This window comes from Trypanosoma cruzi, genomic scaffold, assembly GCF_000209065.1.
Source record: "Trypanosoma cruzi strain CL Brener 1047053517095 genomic scaffold, whole genome shotgun sequence".
Lineage (NCBI taxonomy): Eukaryota > Euglenozoa > Kinetoplastea > Trypanosomatida > Trypanosomatidae > Trypanosoma > Trypanosoma cruzi.
Genome location: NW_001849122.1, coordinates 7,771 through 18,217, shown reverse-complemented (window position 1 = coordinate 18,217; position 10,447 = coordinate 7,771). Strand labels below are relative to the sequence as shown.

Below are 10,447 nucleotides of genomic sequence, written 5' to 3'. Positions count from 1 at the left end.
ACAATTTGTTTCTGGAATCGCCCGCAGAACGCGTGGCATGGCAACCATGATAGGCTGAACCAATTGCAGCATCCAATTAGATGTGGTGATAAAACGCAACGCTTCTAACGTCGTCCTGACAAAAGTCATGCCATTGCTTTCGGTTTGCTGAAGAGAAAAAAACGGTTCCCCGGAATCCGGCGCCCGTAGCAGCTGAGACTTTCCCCCCGCAACCAATGTGACATTCCCAACCGAAAAATTGGACTCCCCGTGGCGCTTCACAAACGCGACATCACGCAGCCACACCGTTGTTTCAGCAGGCAACCACACGCACGTAATTTTCGCGTCCACGTGAAGAGACAAGACAACAACAAATTCACGAGCATCTGAAGGCAGCGTCGGCGGCGGTGTCACACCCGCCCCTGTACTGCCAGCAAGTACCGTCGTGGAGTATCTCTCTTGAACCTTGCGCCTCAAAAATAACACCACATCACGATAGCGAATATCACCCTCAATATCGGCCAATTGCTCCCTCCTTTCCGCAATGTCCCGTGTGCGATGGCAGTAATCCAAGAGCGCAAGATACGACGTGCGGGCTTCGGCGTAGAAGTGAAGGTGCAACGAATTAAAGTTGTAACGCCCCCTCCTGTCCCGTATAAAAGCGAAGACACAACTTTTGGCGTGGGACCAACGTGAACTCAATGAACGCAGCTTATAAAACGGACGGCAATACTCGGGAACCTCTTTCATGATCCCATGGCTCACGGCGCACCTTGTGAGAGACCGCAATGCATCCTCATCAAAAAACAACGAGGATACGCCGTCAAAAACAATAGCAACGTTCTTGCGACAGAGAATACCCGCAGAACTGTACACGGAGGTCATGCGCATACTGAGATGATCAATTTCCACAATCTTTTGCGGTTGCTCCTTAGCAGCATTTGCACACACGGCAACCCCACTGAAGGTGATAACGATAACCTTCATAAGCTCAGCACCGGCCTCTAATGTAGGCTCAGTTTTCACCATGATCCCGCTCACCGTAATCTCAAAGCCCACGTCAGAATGTGAATCGCACGGCCACACAACACAGGGGTTCTTCAACTGCACGTGAATGGGTCGATTCATGACCCACAACACAGAACGACTGGCGGAATTGACAAGAAACAAAAAAAAACTTTTCCATTCTGTGGAAGGGATGTCAAATCCTCTTGAGAATCGCAAGATGCAAATGAAGTGTTACTGACACTCTGACACGACATGTAATCATCATCCTCCAAGCCGCGGAACAGTGCAAAGTTCATCCCTATTCTTCTACATTGAAGGCCACCACGACAGAACTAATGCAGCAGACACAAGTGCAGCGCAATATCCTTCACTATCCCGCGTTCCACCTTGCTTGCCATGAGTGCCACGGCGGCGGTGCCTGCGTTACATCTGGGATGACTCCAAAATGCCAGGCGCCATGCTGTGGAGAGTGGATGCTTGACGAACGTGCCCGTGTTAGTGCCTAACACAAAACGACGTCAAGTAGAAAAACTATCCGCAACTCAAACTACCCGTGTGTGGCCGCAACAAAACAAACACTGAGACATGTGCGGAGCAACGTAAAGAAAAAAAAAGAGAATAATCTTCTGGGCCGCTGGACGGATCCTGAAATTATCCAAAGAAACCAAACACGACAGGAAGGAAACAGAAGGTAAAGCAAGGGCAGTTCATTGCCTCAATGTTGTTTTCTGATTATATATATATATTCTTTTGACCCCTCGCTTGGACTTTGCACTCAGATAGGATCTGAAATATTATTACCTACGAAGTGGCGGACTTTGGACTCCTCCAACCACAAGACCCCGCCGCGAGGTAGGAAACAAAAAGGGGACGGGTAGAATGGAGAAATAGAAAAATATCTGGCCCCTATCGGTTCCATGCCCCAATAAATTCGTGTTCTCCCCAAGAATTCATAAGATAGGAAAAGTATCATAAAGGAGTGCATTCGTTTATCAGGATGTATATGTATATATACTAATTTCGCCAGCTCTCGCGCGATCATTCTCTTCACAAGTTACTAGAAAAAAAGAGAAATGATACAATAGCCCACAAGAATACATCGATATACAAGCAAAGTAATACGTCATTCCGCATAATTCTTCGTTCCTTCTCTTGTTGTTCGCTCTACACAAAATCAGAAGTATAAAGAGCGACAGGCATGCCCTCCCACACAGTCATCGTGCAACAGGAGGGAGAGTCACTGCAGGCACCCGCACAACAAAATAGAAACAAACCAACAAAAACCAACAATCAATGACGAGGTCAGGGCGGAGTCCGATGGGTGGCCGCGCAGCTGCACAGCCGTGGCCCCCACGTCCTCCCTCATGTCAGCCAGCAACGCACACTCACAACCTCCAGAAATTGACGCGTCACAGAAGGGCCTCATCGATTGTTTTCTCTAACGTTTTCCTGAATGCATCCTATGGCCCGCACACCAGCCACCACCGTCAAGCATGTCCTCATTACAGAGTACAGATATGAAATAGAGAAAGCAGCAGCCCCCATACTCGGTGCTGCAGCGGCGGGCGCAAAACACACGCACACACCCGTTACGCATCCGCCCCGGGCTGACGTGATAGTTCGATAATCCGTTGTCGTCGATAATCGGTAAAATAGAATAAAAACACCAAATCAATCACCCAATCAGTCTATGAATAATGGAAAGAAGATCCCTGCCAGACGCATCCACGTTATGCCGCGTCTGCAAGGGGCTTTGCGTCTTCTCACCGCGTAACGGCGCTATTGGGGGCGGAGCCTTTCCATCCCAAAAGAAAGAAACTGCGCCAGCCTTTTCGTCAAGCGGAGCATCTTCACCTGTCCAGAGGAACACAATTAATGCTGCAGTTCGCACTGGATGCACGGTCGAACAAGCTCAGAGTGTCTGAGCGGGTGTCACCGGCCATGGGCTGCTACGGCAATGCGGGTGGTCGGTACGACGACGCAACGGTGGTGCCAGAGACGTACGACGATGACGCCATGTCGTGGAGTTTCTGCGTCTCCTCGTCGCTCTCCTCGTCATCGCGCAGCAGCGTCTCCAGCCCTCCACGCCGCGGCTCGCGCAGCTCCTGCCAGTGGTGGTCCTCCGCGTACCACACAACGACGCTGTACACAGTGACCGCAAGCAGCACAGTGGCCAGCAGCAGCACGATAGCCACGTACGCCCTCGCACCGCCGTCGCTCGGCGCAAGATGGTTGGCCGCGCTGACCACGCACAGCGCCGCAAGGAGCACAAAGCTCGTCGCGTGCATCACCGTCAGGAAGGACGAGCGCATCATGTTCGTGAAGGCAACCACGCCCGCACCCGCAAGCAGCACAGCCGCCATGCAGAAGTACAGGACGTGGCAGCCTCCCACGGGCGGGTGCACAGCCGCAATCAGGCACACCACACACAGCACCGACAGCTGGAACACGCACCAGTACACGCGGCCGCCCCTCATGTTCGTCAGCAGGCCGCCGTACATCCGCTGCTGCGCCGCGGGGTGCCAATACCCGACGGGGTACAGCAGGCGCTCGTGCAGCGGCTTCCTCGAAAACTGCCAGTACCTCGTGAAGCTCGCGCCCGTGTGGCGGGCAATCAAGTAGCACACGCCAGCAGGGAACGCCACACCGTACAGCACGCCAACGACACCAACCACGCGGTGCTGCACGCGGGCGCCGGGCATCGCCAGTGAAAGCACGGAGCCGAAGAAGATGCCGAGATGCATCGCGTGCGCCACGACGTACGTCAGGCTCGGGAAGCGCGTCGCCGCCCACGCAGTCGCCGCGTCCACGCCGCGCCACCGCTGGAAAGCCGCCGTCACACCGTAGTGCACGCAGCCGAACACCGCGGCGAGCAGCGCGTTGCCCACCACCATCCACAGCGGGTCAAGAGCAGCGAACACCGACAGGAAGTACGGCAGCGCAACGGTGCTCGCACGCTCCTGCGCCGAGGCGCATGACATCCTCGCGAACACGCCGAGCGCCTGCATCTCCAGGACGGAGCCCAGCCCGCCGGTCACCACCACCGCAACAGCCGCCGCACCCCCAGCAACGCCGGTGATCGCCGAGAGGGCGCTGGCAGCGGGCAGCGTGTCAGACCTGATCGTGAAGGACCCAAGCAGCACACCCTTGCAGCCGCTGGACACCGCCGCAGCGTCGCAGCGAATGACTACCGTCTCGTCGGCACCAATGAAGTAACCGCGGTGTACGGGCACAGCCAGCTCCAGGACGGTGGACGGATTCGTCGCGTTGCGCACCCACGTCGCGTTGCTCAGCATCGCTCCCCACGGACCGCCAAAGCCGCGCGGCTGCGCCGTCGACACAGGCACGAAGCTCAGGTGCGTGCCGAGCTGCGGGTCGCGTGCCCATCGAAACGGCGGCGGCAGCGCCACCATCAGCCGCGTCGGGACGGCGCTCCCACCGCCGCGGATGTCGTTCTGCGTCAGGCTGCCACCAGCCGCCGTCGTCGTCACGGCGAGCGTCGGGCACGCCACGTCGCTCCACCACAGCGAGCCGCTCACCGACGCTGTCGGGGTCCGCGTGGGCGGCAGCGCCGTCGTTTCCGTCACCCGCAGGGTCTCCGTCTGACTGTAGTGCGTCGCGCTCAGACTCGGCGTCCACGTCGGCGTCGGGCTGCGCGTCTCCGTCAGCGTCGCCGTGTGGCTCAGCGGTGGGTCAGGCGTGCGGTTGCATCCGTCCACGTGCGGCAGGTACACCGGCAGGCAGTCGCGCCCGTACCCGCCCTCAGCACAGCGGCAGCCGCACGACCCCGACATCGCCCTCGTCGCAGCAGCAAAGCAGCGCACGTCGGCGTCGCACACGCCACACGCCACGGGGCGGAATTCCCCGATGATGCCGGCCGACCTGTAGTCCATCGGCTGCAGCGCCTGCCCGTTGAGCGTCAGGCACCCCACAACGAACCTTCGGCCGGCTCCCCCAAGCGCAACGGTGCCGTCCATCACGACAAGCCCGCTGCCGGCGTTCCCGTGGAGCGTCAGCGTGCTCTGCACAAGCTCCGCACGGCGCGGGTACGACGGCACCGACAGGAGCCTGCCGCTGATGCTGTTGCCGCGCACCGACAGCCACGACCCGAACGCAAACCACGCCGACCCCCGCAGCTCCAGCAGCGCGCCATCCGTCAGCGCACCGGCGTTGTCGTTCACTACGACGGCGGACGCGTTGGCCACCACACCGCCGCCAAACACCAATCCATGCGCGGCGTACAACTGGCTCCCCGACACGCGCAGCACAGCGCCCCCCAACGCAACCACGCGCGCACTCGCGTACAACGCATAGTCGCCGCCGAACACAGCCGCGTCCAGCGCGACACCGCCACCGACAAGCTCCAGCACAGCGCCGTCCACCACCACCGTCCGCCCACCAGTCATCACGGTCACGAGGGCAACGCCGGACACAACCAGCACGGACCGCACGAGCCGCAGGCCCGACAGCACCAGCACCGGTGCGTACGGAGAGGACTGCGAGCCGAGAAGATACAAAAGCGGCGTCGACCTCGCGGCAACCAGCAGGGAGTCCGTCACCGTCAGCACGGACCCCGCAGGATACGTGCCGGTCAGCACAAGCGCACCGTTCAGCGCCTCCACATCGCACACGGACAGCTCCACCGGCCCGCTCTCGTCGCTCACCGCCGCTCCCGCACCGCGCAACGCTCCACCGCCCATCACGTACAGCACAGCACCGTTCAGCAGCGACACGTTCTGCACAACGATCCGCACGCCTTCCCGCGCCATCCACGGCACGTAGAGCACCGGACTCACGCCGTCCAGCACAACGTGGCGCAGCGTCACCTCGCTCGCGCCGGCAGGCACAACGAACACCGACTGCACCGTTACGCCCTCGCGGAAAAAAACACTCGGTGCGGTGCCCACAGCGGGCGGCAGCACGGGAGCTCCCACAGGCACGCACGCCTCGCCGTACCCGCCGCTGCCGCACACGCACACGCACACACCGTTCCTCATGCTCGCAGACGCCGTCCCGGGCGCGTAGCAGTGCGTGTCCCTGTCGCAGTCGTCGCACCCAACAACGTCGATGCTCCCAGCGTCGCCAAAACCAGCCGCTGCGTACTCCTCCGCCGTCGACAGGACACGCCCACCAGCGTCGTTGCACGCCACCCTCACATGCGCCCCAGCCGAAAGCGACAGGCTCAGCGACAGCATCCGCGGAAGCAGCACTCGGTTGCGCACAAAGCTCAGCGTGCTCCCAACAGCGGTCACGGCGCCAGCGGCGTAGAGCATCTCCCTCGAGACACCGTCGTGCACGTTGTCCTTCGCCAGCAGCATCGACCCGTCGGCCAGGCTCACCGTCGAATAAAACGCCACCGCGTAGTCCTCCGTCAACACAAAGTCGCTCCGCACAAACGCCACAGCGGAGCCCGACACGCTCACAGCCCCACGCACAGACAACGCGTGCTTGCACAGCAGGAAGTCGCTGTCAACAAACGCCACCACGGAGCCGCCACTGGCCGCAACACCGCCCTCCACCGACACGCACAGCCCCAGCGCCGTCTGCACCAACAGCCCGTCCACGTACAGCGCACCGCGCGACGACAGCGCCACGCCGCCAACAACCAACACGCCAACAGCGTCGCGGAACACAGCCGCCACCTGCGAGCGCACGATGGTCAGCACGCTCCCCGCCAGATTCACGCTGTGCAACACAAGGCACGCGGAGGCATCGCCAAGGCCGTAGGCGCCGCGGTACGCAACACGCCTCTCCGCAATCAGCACCGAGTCCATCACAGTGACGCGCGAACCCGGCGGAAATCGGTTCGCCACCACCACGCCGCCGCCAGAGCGCGACTCAAGTCCGCTGATCAACACATCGGCGCGGTGTCCAGCAGGCGGGTCGGACCGCCACCCAACAACGTACAGGCTCGCTCCGTCCACAAACGCGCAGTTCGCCAGCGTCACGTTGCGCACGCTCCCCGACATCAAGCCCACGTCCACCACGACGTCCGCCGCAAAGGTCACGCCAACGTAGCACGCCACCGACGTCCCGAGACCGGCGCTCACCTCCACATCCACACTCACGTCCCGCACGCACAAGTCGGCGCCGTCGGTGGTCGGTGGCTCGGGAGCAGCGACAGGCAGGCACGCATCGCCGTGGCCGCCCTCAGCGCACGTGCAGGCGCAGCCATCACTCGAGACCGTCGTCGTGTACGCGGGGAAGCACGACGCCGCAAGGGCGCATTGGTCGCTGCAGGTCAGAATTGTGGCGTTGTACACGGACGGAATGGCGTAGTTTGCTTCCTCTCCGCCGTTCACAGTGTTGCAAGCAGCCACAATAGCTCCGTTTGTGAGATCGCTGGAAACTGAGGATATCAGCAGTACTGTCGGCGCGACTATGTTGGACATGAATCGGTTGCCGGAAACAGACACCGTGGAGTCGCGGAGATTCACTTTGGGGAGAAGAAAAGCAAACGCATCCAATGGTGATGCGCGGCAGAGGTTGCCGCTCAGCTGCAGCCAGGAGCGGTAGTAGATGTTGGAAGCAAAGGATGAATAAAACACAACCGAGCTTCCCTGCATCTCGTTGCCCTGAAACAAAACCGCCGAAAAAGACTCCACAATTAAGACCGACAAAATGTGCATGAAGTACTTCACCAGCCTCGTCACAACGTTGCCTCGGATCACCACGGCAGAGTTGTTCAGCACACTCAGTGACAAGGGCTCGCTAGACCCTTCAAGATGTATCAGCGTACTGTCTCCGCCATCCATACGAAACGCGTTGCCCACCACCGCAAACACAGAGTGCCACGACACGCTCAGCGCAGATCTGACAACGTGAATGGCGCTTGACGATGCCGTCACGCTCTGAAACACGTTGCCACTGAGCACCACCGCGGAGTCGTTGCTGATCGCCAGCCTATTCATCGCCACACACGACGGCCTCCTAATGTCCAAACCCGACCGAGGGATCAGCCTCGTGACAGTGAAGCGGTTCCCGCTGATCGTGATGTTCGTGTGCGGTGGAAACCCACCCTCCGGGATGAGCAGCGCGTCACGGAACGTGTTGCCGGTGACGACAATGTTCAGTGACCCCACAGCGGCGTACGCGTTGCCCAAGAGCAACAGCACGGCACCGTCCCTCCACGTGCATCCATCGAACGTGACATTCGCCACGTCGCCCGTCATCGCCCCAATCAGCACCGTCAGGCTCATGCCGCCCCCGCTGAACGTCACGTTACGATAGCACAGCCACGACAGCCCGCCGCCCACAGACTGCGCAACCTCGGGGTACACCATGTCGCTGATGCACTCACCAACCGGCGGTGGCGGCGGCGTGGGCGACGGTGGTGGCGGTGGCGGTGGCGGACCAGCAGGCACAGGCGCCGGGACGCACACATCGCCTTGTCCCCCAGCAGCGCACCGGCACTCGCAGTCAACGACCGCCGTCGTCAGCGGAGCAAAGCAGTCGCCGTCCTTCGTCCACTCCCCGCACGCGGCAACCGTCGTCACGTTGGTGATGCCATTCAGCGCCAGTTCAGCCGCCGTCGTCACCTCCCGTCCCGCGACCGTCAGGCACCCAGCAACAAACCGGTAGCCGGCCCCAACCCGCTTCAGCAAAGGCACCGAAAAACCAGTCGAGCCCATCTTGCAGCCCGTCAGCGTCACCACGCTGCTGCTGTCAATGCTCACAAAAGCGGAATCCCATACCTTGAACATCGCACCCAATCCCACGTCGTTGTCGCGCCAGTCCAACCAGCTTGACCGCTGGACGTTCCACGATCCTTCTGCAAAGATGGCGTAGGACACGGAACCGCTGTTCCCCACCACGCGAAACACGCTGTGATCCGACACGCTGAAGTCTAGGCACTGATACAGGAGGCTTGTTCCGGAGGCCATTGTATTGTTGAGCAGCGCAAAAACGGAGTGGTCACTCACACTGAGGATGTACACGTAAAACATGTGCGAGTATCCATCAAAGCTGCAGTACCGCACGTACAGCGAGCTGCCGCCCACCAGCGTCAGCGTCCCGGTCGAGTACAAACCAAACCCGCCACGCTTCGATGCATGCACATTGACGTTGCTGACCAACAGCGAGGACGCACTCAGCACGACGCTCCTCAGCGTCACCACGCTCAGCGTCTTTCTCACAGTGCCCGGTAAGTTGACCGCGGAAGACTGCACCGCGTCAACCTCCGTGACGGCAATGTCGCAGTGCTGCGGGAGGGCAAGTGCAAACACAACAACGGAGGACCGCATCACCGCCTGGCTCACGCGGATCAGGACGCCGGCTGACTCCGCCGCCTCAGCACCCCCAAAAAACCGCAGCGCGGCTCCGTCACGAAATGTGCACCCAGTCAGCGTGATGTTGATGGGGAGATGCAGCGGCATACTGTTGAGAGAGAATGTCAACACAGCACCCACGCCGCTGAATGTCACACCCACGTAGCAGTGGTACGCCTTCCACATGTTCAGCGTGAGGTTCGTCAGCGTCTGGTTCACCACGCAGCTCGTGTCGCCGTCCACGGCTCTCTCCGGCAAGGGCGGCACAACCGTGTCGGGCACCTCGAAGGGAAGGCAAGACGCGCCATGCCATCCGTCCCTGCAGCTGCACGAGCACGAGCCGCGATCCACCGACTCCGTCCCGGGCATGTAGCAAGCCGCGTCGTCGTTGCATGTGCCACACCTGAACACCACCACATCCTCCGGAAACACGTCGTCGTACGACACCTCCTCACCGCCCTGCAAGTTGCACCCAACCACAAACCGCGCGGATGACGTCACGACAATGCTCGATGGGAAAATATTGACAAAGGAAGCCCTCAAGTTCACCTGACAGTTGTGTGCAAGTGCCGCTGTGGTGCCGCTGCCTGACAAATGAATTTTATGCTGGGGACGTGGCACAATTAATAAGGAGGCTGCACTCACGTTGTTGCCCTCCACACGCCACTGCGCTCCACCCTGAAGGATGAGGGAGTTCGATAAATACACCAGCGCGGGATCAAAAAATTCCTTCCTGTAAACGAAGGTGCAGTCCGCCACTCGCAGCAGCCCCGCGGAGCTCACAGTGGCCCTCTTCACAAACCAAACACCTACGACCGCGCTCATCGTGTTGTTCTCAACGTCAAAGTAGCCGCCGTTCTTCACATCAACTGCATGAACGCAAACGGCTGATTCCGCACCGTTATTATCCGTTGTCCTCAGCGTATTTCCCTTCACAATGATCCCGCCACCATCAACACAACAGCATTGATGAAATAGACTGCGTGCCTATTCCCCTCGATGTTGTTGTCAAGCAGCAGCAGCGTCGAGTTTGCACCAAAAGAAAAATCCAAAAAGGCAACAGCGTGGCTCGACGTCGTCACAAGCGTACTGCTAGCCACCAGTATCTGGGAGCCCGTACCAAAATCACCCCTGAACTCCAATGCACCAGAATCCAGCAACGACGATGCCACGTTCACGTGCACCCTCGCACC

General features: G+C 59.9%; 1 protein-coding gene and 1 pseudogene across 1 annotated transcript, besides 3 other annotated features; both read right to left on the bottom strand.

Annotated features, from left to right (window-relative positions):
• On the bottom strand, nt 1-1,107 carry Tc00.1047053508937.19 (hypothetical protein, conserved; the record flags this gene model as incomplete). Its single annotated transcript, XM_801318.1, has 1 exon — nt 1-1,107. A coding segment is annotated over one exon (1,107 nt), but the record flags the coding sequence as incomplete, so codon positions are not given.
• Nucleotides 1-10,447: a sequence feature (areas not merged during assembly with more than two copies in the genome that could not be assigned to a particular haplotype).
• Nucleotides 1,605-2,046: a mobile genetic element.
• On the bottom strand, nt 2,937-10,447 carry Tc00.1047053508937.10 (annotated as a pseudogene; the record flags this gene model as incomplete).
• Nucleotides 8,292-8,339: a microsatellite.